This window comes from Xyrauchen texanus, chromosome 29, assembly GCF_025860055.1.
Source record: "Xyrauchen texanus isolate HMW12.3.18 chromosome 29, RBS_HiC_50CHRs, whole genome shotgun sequence".
Classification (NCBI taxonomy): Eukaryota; Metazoa; Chordata; class Actinopteri; order Cypriniformes; family Catostomidae; genus Xyrauchen; species Xyrauchen texanus.
Window position 1 is genome coordinate 14309300 of NC_068304.1, and position 15488 is coordinate 14324787.

The following is a 15488-nucleotide window of genomic DNA, read 5'->3' on the forward strand; positions in this document are numbered from 1 at the left end:
AAATGCCGATCCAAAGGTGCAACAAAGATCCTGTGCTTTACAGAACCCAGCAATCATGTTGGTATGGTAATCTTTGCACAGTTAGTGACACCATGACAATCCACTGATGATAAAACAACTCGACACAAATGCAGCAAACGCAATATTCACATCTGGATCACCATACTCACAATCAATAGCAGCAGTGTGTGGGATGCAGGTTGCTAAGGCAACACATCCTCTCACCAATCAGAGGGCGATCGGGACGCCCACCGCTGCACACTACACAGGCAGAAACGTCAACTCGATAGAAAACAGCACAAAGGTTTCCTTCACAAACTATATTTCAACGATTATTCATTTTACAATTTTGATCAACAAAACAGGAAGTGGGGAAAAAAGTGTCAAGTGTCTTAAAAGTTCAGTAAGACCCCAGGAGTGAGTGTGAGTGCATCTACAGAGGTGTTAACAAAAATGTGCATTCACCTGCGTTACATGTCTATAATACACCAGCCATGACTTTCAAATTAAGATTAAAGGCAAAAAACCTGGAGAGAATTGAGAGGAAGAGTTTGGAAGCTCATGCGCTCCTCTTCTGACTCAAAGGCAGAGATTATTCTAAAATTATTCTATAAATTATCCCATCACCCAAATGACAACACACACACTCTTAACAGAACTCTTACATACACATACAGGAACAGTGGGAGGGGAGCACATCATATACACAGCAGAATAAAATGAGTAAATCTGCACCATACAAGCAAAATTCCCTCATCAAAGCAGATATTTGCAGCAGAGATTTGGCTCATATTTTCATTGATCAGAATTAGAAATATCATTTAAGCAACAATGAAAATTCTCTTCAAAACACAAAGTCAGCGGAACAAGAGAGTTACAAGTATTGCATGAAAGTTTTGGTGCCCAGTCGCAGTTCAGTTTCACGTTAAGAAGATCGACATATCAGCTCCTCCGCTGTGACTGATTATTAAGGGCTCATGGAGCTCCGGTGAAAGCACCACCTTCAGGCACTTTGTGATTCTACAGTTCTTCCGTGTGTGTGCATATCAAACTACTCCAAACTGCATGAAGCCCTGAGATCTGCAGCGGCAAAATGAACACTTCTGTCAGTGTGTGTGTGTGTGTGTGTGTGTGTGTGTGTGTGTAAAACTCTCTACTTTCAGTGCAATCGTTGACCATCAGTAGCCCTTTAACCAGCAGATCACACGAGAAACCCCCAGTTGTGTGTGTGCACGCATGTTATATGGTGTTTGTGTTCAGTTGTCGATGCCTAGTTTCGAAATCCCCTGCCGTACTTCATGTAGCTCATCGATCTTTCCATCAAGAACATCCATAAACGTCTTGAGTTCAGTCTTCATGTTCTTCTGTTTTTGCTCGCTGTTGTTTATTTCACCATGTAGCTGCTTCATCTGCTCATTCAGATCTCTGTTGGTCAGTTCTGCTGCCTGTTCAATGAACACATTATCAACATCAGTCAATACACACATGTCCTGTGAGAACAGTAAACTCTGCAGTTAGGTGTGCTGTTGAAATGACAGCTGCAATGTGAAACACTACCTAAACCTGCACCTGCTGCTTTTCTTCCAATGCATTTCATTTTGAAATGTATATATTAATGTAGGCCAGTGATTCATTCAGTTTTAATCAGTTTATTTGTTGTTAGTGATGACAACAGAATCCTTTCCACAAATATTTTCATCAGTTTCTTCGAAATTAATGACCCAATTAAAATGTGTTCCCATATATCCCATTTTACATCCTTTAAATTTGCAATTTGGCATGACTTCAACAAATTGCAACATAACTCTATTTCCTAATTGTATTCATAATGAAACATATTTTCATTATGTTATTCTGTTTTAAACTTCTGTAATTAATTCAACCACTTGAAGAGTATGTTTTTCGGTGTTAAAATAATTTCCTATCCCTGCATAATATGCAGAAACAACTAAAAGTAAGCCACCTGTAGGTTAATTTTCTCATGTCACTATAAAAATGACTGTTTTGAGCAACCAATCCAGCCCCAACACAACAAGAACCCAGTTTACACCTGGTATGAAGATGCTTCTTGGGCGATCCGATCACATGTGGGTAGGCGAGACACATCGCCAATTACACCTGGTCACTTAAAAACGTCTCCTGTAACCACTCGTGATCGGATTTGGAGGGGAGGCTCTCTGATTTCATGACGACATACATCAATCATTCTGTCAGTGTGTTCCTGCATCATAATAATCCGCAAAGTCAAAAAAGACAAAAAGTACGAGACAAATGGTGTGCTGTTTCACCCAGATGCAACCAAAATTTTATGTTAGCACAAACGCAACATTTCAAGCAGAAATATCTATTATTTTAGTGGATTGTCTGTATTAAAGTAGCTTCAGATGTTTGTGCTTCTCATCTGTGTTGATATTAGAGACACTAAAGAAGATCCATGAAGTTCTTGTGTTTTTGTTTGTATCTGCTTTTTACATTTTCCGATCGGACAGTTTTTCCTTTTAAAGCCGCTCGTAACAAAGTTTAAACTCTAGTTTTAGCGCATCGGTTGATTGACAAGCGAGGGGTGGTGATTCAATGTTGCAGTACACATACAGGATGGATTAGTGTTTACACCTCAAATGCAATGCGATCACATGCGTTTTTGAACACATTGATATGCGGTTTTTGTGATCTGATCACAAAACTTTTTAGATCCCGTTTGGATCCCGTTCACCGCAGCATAATATCAAACACAGCATAATATCAGGTGGAAAGATGGTCTTTGACTCAACCAATGGTGTAAGTTGGGGGCGGGACTATCTGATCAGCAGCACAAGGGGGCGTATTCAGAAAGCTGTTTGAAAATAAAGGTTATTATTACAATTTGATTTAGTGTCTTATTATATGTTTATTGTGAAGCTGAAGAGTTTATTTGAAGTTTATACGTACAGTGAAGCTGAAGTCTCAGAGAACTTAAAGAGAAGTTAACTTAATGACAAAGTTTGTGTGACACTGATCTGACTGAACTGAGAAAAGCTCTGAGAAGAGTGCACGCAGAGTGTTGAAGGTAGAGAAATAAAGAGCCTTATCATTGCTCTCCGTCTCCTCCCTTCCACCTCCGAACTTGGAGTTCTTACACAGACATATTTGCATACTGAATTCTGATTCTGTCTTCCTTGCATCTAGTTAACCGTCTATAGCTACATTTACACTGCAAAGATACACCGTCACATTATTTGTTGATTCTTATAAAAAGATCAAGGAAAACAAGACAAACAGCACTTCAATAACACTGGTTATTTGCTGCAATTTAGCATTACAGTAACTTCCCTTTTGCCTCATCAGTCAAATCCACTGACAATTGAAGTAATTTTTAGAATCGTTGAGTTGTTGATGCTAGAATCACTTGGAAGAAGTGATTTACCTAATGATCTGTTCAAGAATCAGACAATAGTATTTGTTGGATATTTCAGTCTCTGAAGCTTCAATCAGTTGTGACCAAATGATGGACAACAACATGTAACAAACTACCAGAATCTCATTACACACACACTCTATGACAGAACAACTGTTAATGAATGCTGATCCTGGACTACACTTCGTGTTGCATAAACTACTTGTTACCTGTAGTTTAGTGTTGATACTTTCACATTCTGCCATCAGCTGAGGAATGATTTCTGCCTGTTTGCGAAGATTCTCAAGCTCCTGAAAAACACGATCATATGAGCTCAAGCACACGGTATGAGAACATGGCATGCTTGTGTGTGGTTGTGTGTCTTGCCTGTTGTTTATCTTGTAAATCAGCCTCCAGCTCTTGAATTCTGACGGTCAGTTGAGCGTTTCTCTCTCTCTCCACATTCACTTCCTTACACTGCAGCTCCAACTCTGAGATCTACACACACAGAAATCATTACACTCTCCAGCTCTTTAAAGGGATAGAAACAGAACAATGTCCTTTTTTAACTCTAAATCTCCACTTTCGCTTTTACATCTGAAAGTCACATGTGGTGCTGGTTTAGTTTCACTTTCACATCTGAAAGTGAAAGTTAATGTGGAGATTTAGAGTAAACAATATTTAAATATTTATCTGTTTCTGACCCACACCTATCATATCACTTCTGAATACATGGATTTAACCACTGGAGTCTAATGGATTACCTTTATGTTTCTTTTATTTGATTTTCTGAGATACAAAAGGTCTGATCACCAGAGCTGAAATATTATTCTAAAATTGTTCATTTGTGTTCTGCTGAAGAAAGTTATACACATCTGATTGCATGAGGGTCAGTAAATGATGAGAGAATTTTCATTTTTTGGTGAACAATCCCTTTAATGTAACACTTGGGCTTGTTCAATATTCAATCCATCTCTCAAAATAACTGCTGAATCAAATACACTGGTCTAAACCAGAACAGCTGTGATTAACCTGCGATGCAAGATCATGTAGATTTACACTCTACAATATCAGGAAGATAAGACCTTTCCTCTCTGTACATGCCACACAACTGCTCGTTCAGTCACTTGTCATAACTAGACTGGACTACTGTAACGCTCTCATTGCAGGCCTTCCTGCATGTGCTATTAGACCTCTCCAAATGATCCAGAATGCAGCAGCACGTCTGGTCTTTAATGAACCTAAGAGAGCACATGTTACACCACTCTTTGTCTCTCTCCACTGGCTGCTGGTTCATGCACATACTAAATTCAAGGGCCTGATGCTGGCATACAAAATAGTCAATGGGTCTGCTCCAGCATACCTAAAAACATTTATGCAGAGCTACGTTCCCACCAGAAGCCTGCGGTCGGCTAAGGAACGTCGCCTTGTCGTACCAAAACAAAGAGGCACCAAAACACTTTCCCAGACTTTCAGTTTCATCATACCACGTTGGTGGAATGACCTTCCCAACTCAATCCATGAAGCTGACTCACTCTCTATCTTCAAAAAACGGCTAAAAACACATCTTTTCCAAAAGCACTTAACCGGTCACTAAAAAATTAAAATAAAAATTTGATTTACAATTCTTGTTGCACTTAAATCTGTTTTGTATACTATTCTGATGATAGTGAAACTTTGTAGTATGGCACTTTTCGTACCACTGTCTCATTAAGATGATTCGCTTATGTTTTCCTCTTTTGTAAGTTGCTTTGGATAAAAGCGTCCGCCACATGAATAAATGTAAATGTAAATGTAACCTTACCCTAACTGTAATTATGCTTAATTCTAGCCCAACAGCAATCAACCTTAACTCTAACCCAACTGTGAAGATGGCTGAAAGATTTCATATATTAATCCCGGGGTTAGAGTATCAGTGATGAATCAAAATGTATTCACCTTGTTCCTCAGTTGATTATTCTCCTCTTGACATTTTGTCACTTCACTCTTCCAGCTTTCAGCATTGCTGTTTGCTTCCTGCAGCGCGTCAGCCAGTCGTGCATTACTCTCCTTCAGCGCCTGCAGCTCCGTCTCCCACTTCTTACTGTCAAACACAAATACAGACTCACTTAAATATTACTGTGTGTGTTCACTGCTGAAAAGGCCACCTTAGGCCAATGTGAATTTCCATTCTGGTTAATATTGGTTAGTGCTGGTTTCATGCTGCTCTAGCCATGTTGTTCACCAACACAAAATGCTTTTCACCAAGCATGGTCTTTTTGACGAAGCTGGTTGGCCATGGTAGCTTGCTGGTTAAGCTAGTTAAGAAGACTGGTAGGAACACCAGCAATGCTGCTCTTTTTAACAGTTACCTCTGCTCTATGACAGATTTGAGCCGGTCGTTTTCGCTCTTTAGCACCTCGTTCTCTGGGCCATGTGTAATTTTCTCATCGTCCGTTCCGTTGATGCTGGACGCCTGATTGGCTGATGGAGTTTCATGGCCAGATTCCTGATTGGACAAATAATTATCACACTCTGACACATTACACACAAAAATGGCAAGAGCTTTCTAAAATTACAATCTGATTGGCTGACTTTACGCAATGTCTAGTGGCTGTTGGTACAATACAATGTGACATTAAAAACAGCAAAATAAAATTTTATCACACTAAACCGCTACGTACTGTCATGCTACTGCAAAATGTAAAGTTAGTAGAGGCTCTTCCTTTAGTTGGTTATTTCCCAACAATGAAGCTGTGATTGTGACTCCTCGATCAATACAATTATGCTGCATTAAATGGTCCATGTGAACACACCTTTTCTTTATATGTCACTCCGGTTCTACGTTCTACAGCAATAACATAACCACACACTTTAACCCACACACATGCAAAAGCTTGTTACTCTCCATAAGAAGTAACAATGTAATGTAATTTGTTAATTTTTATGAGGAGTAATGCATCAGTGTAATGTATTACTTTTTAAAAGCAACGTCCCAAAACACTGGTGGTTGGTTGTTTTACTTGTCAGTTGGACTTTATAATGATGACAAAAGTCTGGCTCTGTGACAAAGCACCTTTTAAGACTCAATGAAATGACTTGATGAGTGCAGATTATTTTCTTCATAGCAAGGACATTAATTAAATCAATATTAATATCCATGATGTTAATTCACTTTTAACTTAACTTTTCCATATCTGAGAACCTGTTGTTAATATCCATAAAAACTAAAAACTGTATTGTTCATAAAACTATTACACATCGAATCTATGTATATGCAAGAAATGCAACTTTAAAAATATTAGTGATCACTACATATCCTGTAGATGTGCAGATGTTTAAATAGATTGCTTTTAGAAGAAAGCTGCTATAGATCTGGCAGACTGAGAGAAGAGTGTAGGTTTGCTTTTTGTTTATTCTTAATCATGATGATGTCACATGTACCTGTGAATGTTCGCTGGACGTCTCCATGTTCTCCTGTGATTTCTCTCTGGCCAGTTTCACTGCTTCTTTCACCTCCTGAAACTTCTCAGCAAACTATGATGAAGAATAAACTGTCACTTGCAGCAGCGACTCACAGAGAAACTTTCACCTCTGATGGTTAAAAGGCTTTTAGCTTAAACAGATAACTTTTATATAAATTAACATATAGAAGTTAATAAAACGTATCTGGCTGCTGTAGTTATATTATACGGCAACAACAATTGATCATGACCATCAAAGCAAATTATCATAGATCAAAAACAGCTGCATGTAATGTGCTCACAGTGCGACAACAAGTGTGTGTGTGTGTGTGTGTGTGTGTGTGTGTTGTGAGCATGCATGTGTAACGGTCAGTGTGCATGAGTGTGCATGCAAGTGTGACGTGTGTTTTCAGACCTTGGATAGCTGTTGTTCAGAGACGAAGCCGAGGCCAAACACAGTGTTCGCTCGACTGTCGGCCCACTGACCAAACTTCTGTGATGTTTTAGTGAAGTTCATGTTGGGAGTAATCGTGCTGTTGATAATGACCTGAAGAAACAAACACAAATTTACAACCCTGAGCCAAAACAGGTATACAACTGCAGGTATGTTTAGATTTGACATATGACATCATTTAACCATTTTAAACACTCTTTGTTCACTCATACAAGTGTATGATGATGTCACTTCCATTTTTAAAGGTAAAGTAAGTTAGTAGATATCAGAATCTTTTTATAATTCGTGTCAGTGCACATTCTAAACCAATATGTCTATAATAAATGTCATAGGTGTGATCAAATTCATTGTCAAAATCATCTTGAACTTAAAAAACTTGTTAATTAGCAGCAAGAAAGCCATACACAAACACAGTGTTATTCTTGAATCTGATCACGGTGAACTGTTTAACCTCACTGCGTGCGTGCGTGTGTGTGTGTGTCTGCAACTAACACACTAATGAGCAAACGCTTTTAAACTGCATCTGTGTGTTTGATTCCTCCTGTATCTGCTCTCATAGGGACAGCAGTAGGTGTGTGTGTGTGTGTCTCAGTAGGTCTGTGCTGTGACAACATCACTGCCGATTCCATACTGAGGGACTGATCCAAATCTCCATGGCAACATGAACTATAAACCCACTGCAGAGGGAGACCCTCAGAGCACTGTGTGTGTGTTTGTGCATCCTATAGTAGGGACCAAATAGCTTGCAGACTGTGTGAGTGTGAGTGTGTGTGAGTGTGTGTGTGTGTGTGTGTGTGTGTGTGTGTGTGTGCGTGTGTGTGTGCATATCTCCATCTCCAAACACTTGTGACTGTCGGACCTTTGACCCATCCACGCTGATGATGCGGTAACTGTTGCGTGAGCTGTCATAGAAGTATGACACCGTAACGGCCTGTTTACTGGCAGGAACCCAGTTCTTCTTAGTGCTTGGATCAATTTGGAACACATGAGCTCGAGTTGTGAAGATCGGCTGCTCCCTAAGAAACACACACGATGCAAAGGAACAAAAAAGAGAGAGAAACACAGACAGCATTAAAAGGTCAGCAAGGTCATCACAGACACCACTGACCACTTTAAACATTGCTTGCACAGGAAGAATGACTACCCCTAAAATGTCATCATAAACATGTTAATGACAGGTTTCATTTATATACAGACATGCACAAAATCTTTGTTGGAATATTAACCAGACAGTATATATATATATATATATATATATATATATATATATATATATATATATATATATATTCTGCTTAGGTGGCTGAAGTTTCTGCCCAATAGAAACAGGGTTTGCTCAGCAAAAACAAAAGTTAGAAGGAACATTGATCCTCTGAGTATTTAACTTCAAACAACCACACAACCCAGATCACTACCGAGAAAAGAGGTACAGTGACAAACAAACTGTAGTTAAATCAGTGCAGTATGTAACTGAACAACTAGTTGTTAATGCACTTGACCAATTTACAAATTGACACCAGTCTGTCTCTCTCCACTGTAATTTCTTTCATCAGTCATATGGTCTTGGGATAACCCATACATCAAAATCCAGAGAGAGACCATGCTGTTTAAAAGCAGCACTTTAACCTCCTCAACTCTACATACCTCTGTGGACCTGCCAGCAGGTTCTTAGGTGGGGCCGGCAGTTAACATTAAAACGTTAAAGCCCCTGGTAATATAACAGTCAAATTTGGTACCAATTGAAAACTTAGAATCTGAAATTTTCACAGAACTCCACTTTTGCATTTATGTTAGCCTACATAAAATATCAAGGCAAGACCTGTAAACCTCCATGTCACAAATGTGGTGATGATGCAGGAATATGAATACAAATGCTTTTCAAATAGCACTCAAATAAAAGTTTCTCTCATCAGCCCTGCGGTCTCGGGGTAACCCTTACATTACTGAATAGAGTTTAATAACAGGTACTCAGACAAACAAAACACTGCATTTCTGTTGAAGGCAGTTGGGTCATTTCTACAATTCGGTGATATTTAAGTCCCCAATACAAATTGCGGTATTTTTATTGTTTAATTTCACCCAATTACAATTTTAATAGGATTGGTAAAAATAATTAAAACAATTTATAATGTTCCACACTGCTGTGAGCTTAAGTCAAATTTTTAAATAACTGAAATAATTTTTGCACTTGCACTGTGACGTTGCCCAATGTTCCTTGAGCTGAACATCAGACATATTTGACAAAAATAAGTGCTAAATCATTGGATTTCTATTTTTCCACATACAATTCAGTGTTAGTAGGACATTTATCACTAACATGTAAATGTATAATTTTAACACTGATAGTGGAGGTTTTTGTGTGTCCCTTGATTTAGTGCCCACCCTGTAATGTCATGATACTATGATTGATACCTTTAACTGAAGATATTATGAAGTTACATCACTCACACACCGGAGGTGAAATCAGCCATTCAGCAAAAATATTTTAAGTTATTTGAAGTTTCTAACTCTTTTGTTTTATTTCTATTCTGTATTTCGTACACACATAGAATGAAACTTTGGGGAATTCACTTCAACATTTAAATGCTGTTGTCACGCCCGAATCTTTGTAGTGCGTATGTAGCCTAAAACTTATTTTGTTGCATAACACCACAGTTCGAAAGATTATTAAAATAAATGTCTCAAAGACAAATGTCTCATATCACTGCTACTGTAAGCCCCAGTTAGCCACAAACCCTATATCAAATCTTTAGGCTGTTTTCTTACAAATGGGCCATTTTCTACTTGTTTGTGATCTTGCTTGGATAAATAATCTCAGAATCTAAAATGTCTAAGATGTTGACAACAAAATTTGCAGTCCAGCAGAAAAAGCACGATACAATGTTTTTTTGGCTAAATAATTAGACTCGTTATTATACATCAATGCAAAGATGAGCATCTTAGCTTTACAACAACTAGATTAAGCTTCTAGTCCACTCAGAGAGCAAGATAATAAACAGAAGTGTGGTATCATAAAATAGACTGAATGCCACCTGCATTTCAAATCTGTAAATTATAATGGAAGGTGATACTGGAACATTTATTTTTCATAATAGTTGCTGCCATCTAGTGGAACTGACTGAAACTTTTAGCAGAGACAAAGAGCAAAGAAAGCCTGAATCACAGACTTTTAAAGACAGGGTAAAGAAAAGAAAAAATTCTCAAAAGATGCTATAGGATAGGATAGGTTATAGGATGCTATAACCTATAGGACTACACTATTATTTATGCATTGTTGGAATTCTTTTTCTTTAAATTCTGAGGGTTTTCCAGAGACTATTTAGCTGAGATGGGTCACTTCTTTTAAAATGAATGGGAGAAATTGGAACAGTCAACCAAGTGTCCAACGGTCAACAGATGTAGAAAAGAAGTCCTGCCTTACAGGTAAAAGAGTCAATCACGTTTTAGATACAGACCAATCATCTGTCAAATCAACTTTAGAATGAATATGCGCATTAGATACAAGCCAGGAAAACTGTGTTTTTTAGCATAATATGAGGTAAAGGAGCACAATTTATGATACCAGCGTTGTCAGATTTTACTACTGATTTGAAATATGTTCTTTGACAGTAATCTTGACCAACCGTTTTTGAGATTATGGTCTTTCCCCATTCAAGTAAAAAGGAGCTGCACTTTCATGACTGGAAATAGCCTCCCGAGAGCGTTCCAAAGATGGCCGACAGTGGACTGACTTGCAGAAAGACTTTGGGGTTTTCTGTAAACTTAGACCAATATTATAAAACTAGTCCACTGTATGTAAGGTGAGCTTTTAAATTTGGGTGTAAAAATACAGGCAGTAGTCAAAATCTGCAGCAGAGCTGAAGAGGTTAAAGAAAATAAACAACACATCACACCTTTAGGCCGGGTGTACATGGTGTGAGTTCCAACACTTGGGAGGTCATGAGCCCCTGCAGAAGTTACGACGGGGTTTACAAAACCACTGCCGGATGATAATACACCTCTGGTTACTAATAGTCCTTTTAAAAAATAGTGAACATCAAACACCACATTTCTTGTTTACAGCTGTGAGGCACCAAATCAGTCTTATGCAGGCCTCGACAATAAGGACCGCCCAATGGACAGGGGCCATTGTGAAAAAATTTGGGCCAGTTGCAAGAACTGTTACTTGCCAAATTGTTCTAGTGCTGTACTTACAGTATAACATTAGTGCTAGAAGACAACAAGCCATAGAGCACAAACATTACATGGAGCAAAGACAGTTTTCCAACCAAGCACTCAGAGACGAGCGAACATGATTATTATATTGAGTCCGCGCATAATATACTGGACGTGGCACGGTACAATCACGTGAGCACACGAGCAAACAGACACCGGGAATGCTCTCTGAGAACTGTCCTCGCTCTGTTCCAAGGGTCTTTGCAGCATCTATTACTAATGTGTTGAAAATTGCAGGAAAAAAACACTTCATGAATTTCAGAGTGGGATTAGACATCTTATGCAACATTTTAATGATCCCTGCACATACCATGTTTACAGTGAGGGAAATACCCTTTTTGTTTCTTTCATTTTAACATGCTGGTGATAATTATTAATCTGCAAATAAGAGGGGGCCTGGGTGGATGACCACCCCTGAAGTTATGAGTTCAAATCCAGGGTGTGCTGAGTGACTCCAGCCAGGTAATTTAACAACTAGGCAATGTCTCAAAACATAATCATTAATTCAACATGTTAATGGTGTCTGATATGAAAAGAAGTAAAATCTTGATGGCAATTATTATTATTATTATTATTATTATTATCAAAGCTGTTCAGCTTGAAGATAACATTTAAAAAACAATTCAATACAATTTTAGGGGAAATTGTCTTGATGGTAAAAAGTTTTTCTATTTTTCCTTTTTTGTGTTGGGGCCAAAGAAAATGTTGGCAGGGCAAGTAAAAATCTGACTGGCCAGTAGAAAAAATCCTTAGCATTGAGCCCTGCTATGGTATGACAACCATCACAAATAAATGCATTCGTCACTCCCAAAACTGCAGTGTGTAAACGTGACCAAAATCCCATCCTGCTTATCTTTCCTCTGTCAGACAGCTTTACCTGAGCTGCAATGCCAGATGACAAACATCATACAATCCCATTTATGCTGATGTTATTGGCCTGCTGAATGACAATACTTCCCCTATCATTTCATTTATAGATGGGACTCTGTGGCTGAATTTAGAATAGCATACTATTACCATACAATATATTGTTTATAACTATGGCAGAAATAGTATGAGTATGGTAATATGTCATTCTGAACTCAATCGTTTTTTATGACATCACCATCTCATAAACTCAGACACAGATTAGGAACAAACGCTGCAAGCACCATCATGTCACATCAGTGTGTGTTTCAGTTGCATCATATATTGACATGTGTGAATATGTGCATGTCACTCCTGTCCCTTCACCTCAAACACAATCACACCAAAACAATCCTGAACATTCAAAGAATATCGGCTGAGCCATGCCAGGAATGCAGTTCTACCTGCACACACACATACACATCCCCTTTAGGAGCCCCACCTGAACTCTGACCTCACAATTCACTGAACTCAGCTCTGATTAGAGCAGACTGTGATGAGTGGGTGGAGCTTTATAGGCATTGTTTTGTGATGGGACACACAATGCACATTCCATTCTAGTTCTGTTGTCAGCGTCAGTGCATCAGCATGCTCAAACACAAGAGTTAAATCTGCCTTTAGCAGTTTAATAAACACAATCCTAATCATAAAACTTACTGCCGATAACGGAACATTAGGCTGCACAAGCAATGGGTCCCACAGTCATGTTCTATTGCGGGTAGCACACAGATCACCAAAAACATTTAATAAATAATTGCTTGCTGTGATGTCATAAACCACACACACAATACTACAGCAAAAACACCATGAGACGTTTGGTACAGCTCACTGTGGTGCTGTTATATTCACAATATTACTGCTTTTCATTAAAGTTCCTGAAAGACAGCACTCGTACCGTCTGCTGTGTGACACTAAAACTGTACAATCAAGGATATAAACAGGCCTACACACTTAAGACAATTAAACCAACACAATCACACTGTTCATTACATTCACATAGCGGCTGATGCAAACATCAGAGGGGAACTGACTCCATCAGCTGAGCCTGTTGTTTCCAAAGGTTTTTTTCCTCCACTTACTAATATCTTATGGATTTTTGTGTTCCATGCCACGGTCGCCTTTGGCTTGTTCAATGGGGCATTAAGACAATTCTTTTAAGGCATAATTTTCAACCATGTTTTTCAACGAAATTGCACAATGTGGACTTGAAGACATTACAGCATAATTTTCTGTAAAGCTGCTTTGAAACTATGTGTATTGTGTAAACACTATCCACCTTTTACCTTGGGGTCTTACTGGGGAAACAAATGTGGGTGGGACGTCCGCTGTAAGTTGTTCTGCATATTCCCAAGCTCTGGCTGCAGTCATTTTAGACGTGTTTCAGATGTCTTAGTGTGTCTGTCTGATTTGAACATGCAGGGTGACAAGATGACAAGCACACACATTTGAAGTTGAACTAACAGAGGTATTCCACTAAAACAACAGATCATTTTGCTTGAAATGTTGCGTTTGTGCTTAGATTAAATCTCAACTGCATCTGGGACAAAACAACGTGATGGTTTTGTTTGTGATTTCTTTGTCTTTATGACTTTTTTGCAGTTTATTAACGTTCAGTAACACACTGATATAGTGATTGATGGATGTCCATACAAAATCAGACACACTCTCCTCAAAATCCCAACACCACAATGAAAGATTGAATGGACGTATGCCGCAACAACAGCTGTGTTAACTTGACAACGGAAGTAACGCCCATCTTTCTCGCTAAGCATCACGGGAAGAAGGAAAAAGATGGATACAAATAAAAATGACTAAGTAAATGATCTAACTCGACTGATGCAATTGCAGAACATCAGGTCAGGTCATGTTCATCATTTTCAATGTCTATAAATAGTTTAAATATCATTTGAAATAATGACCTCAGAAATTTCATCTCATGAGGTGCTTTGAATTCTGTTCACTTTATTTCCACAGAGCAGTTCATTGTGAACGCAACTCTGCTGCCTAAACATCTGTGATTAAAACATAAAATAATACAAAAACATATTCACCTCGAACCATGATTTATATTTCAGTGATTTTCATCATTATAATTATTTTTTTTACATTTTTAGTTGTTTTTATGTCTTCATTTGTGTAAGTAATTTTCCACCTGCATGGCGGATATATACACACAGTATCTCACAAAAGTGAGTACACCCCTCACATTTTTGTTAGTATTTGATTATGTCTTTTCATGTGACAACACTGAAGAAATGACACTTTGCTACAATGGAAATTAGTGAGCGTACAGCTTGTATAACAGTGTAAATTTGCTGTCCCCTCAAAATAACTCAACACACAGCCATTAATGTCTAAACCGCTGGCAACAAAAGTTTTCAAAAAATTTTCACCCCTAAGTGAAAATTTGCAAATTGGGCATAATTAGCCATTTTCCCTCCCCGGTGTCATGTGACTCGTTAGTTTTACAAGGTCTCAGGTGTGAATGGGGAGCAGGTGTGTTAAATTTGGTGTCATCGCTCCCACACTCCCTCATACTGGTCACTGGAAGTTCAACATGGCATTCCATGGCAAAGAACTCTCTGAGGATCTGAAAAAAAAGAATTGTTGCTCTACTTAAAGATGGCCTTGGCTATAAGAAGATTGCCAAGACCCTGACACTGAGCTGCAGCATGGTGGCCAAGACCATACAGTGGTTTAACAGGAGAGGTTCCACTCAGAACAGGCCTTGCCATGGTCGACCAAAGAAGTTGAGTGCACGTGCTCAGCATCATATCCAGAGGTTGTCTTTGGGAAATAGATGTATGAGTGCTGCCAGCATTGCTGCAGAGGTTGAAGGGGTGGGGGACGAGCCTGTCAGTGCTCAGACCATACGCCACACAATGCATCAAATTGGTCTGCATGGCTGTTGTCCCAGAAGGAAGCCCCTTCTAAAGATGATGCACAAGAAAGCCTGCAAACAGTTTGCTGAAGACAAGACTAAGGACATGGATTACTGGAACCATGTCCTGTGGTCTGATGAGACCAAGATAAACGTATTTGGTTCAGATGGTGTCAAGCATGTGTGGCGGAAACCAGGTGAGGAGTACAAAGACGA

At 38.8% G+C, this 15488-nt stretch overlaps 1 protein-coding gene across 3 annotated transcripts in view; it reads right to left on the reverse strand.

Moving 5' to 3' along the window:
- Window positions 1–287: 287 nt before the first annotated feature.
- The window catches only part of LOC127622643 (homer protein homolog 2-like), a 43909-nt gene continuing 28708 nt past the window's right edge, over window positions 288–15488 (reverse strand). For all 3 annotated transcript variants that reach the window (XM_052096661.1, XM_052096660.1, XM_052096659.1), the window contains 8 exons: window positions 8130–8286; window positions 7232–7363; window positions 6797–6889; window positions 5725–5861; window positions 5312–5456; window positions 3761–3871; window positions 3604–3684; window positions 288–1445 (listed from right to left, as the gene is read on the reverse strand). In XM_052096661.1, the coding sequence (XP_051952621.1) occupies window positions 1257–1445; window positions 3604–3684; window positions 3761–3871; window positions 5312–5456; window positions 5725–5861; window positions 6797–6889; window positions 7232–7333 (858 nt within the window). In that variant the 5' untranslated portion in view covers window positions 7334–7363; window positions 8130–8286 and the 3' untranslated portion in view covers window positions 288–1256. The remainder of the gene's footprint in view (window positions 1446–3603; window positions 3685–3760; window positions 3872–5311; window positions 5457–5724; window positions 5862–6796; window positions 6890–7231; window positions 7364–8129; window positions 8287–15488) is intronic.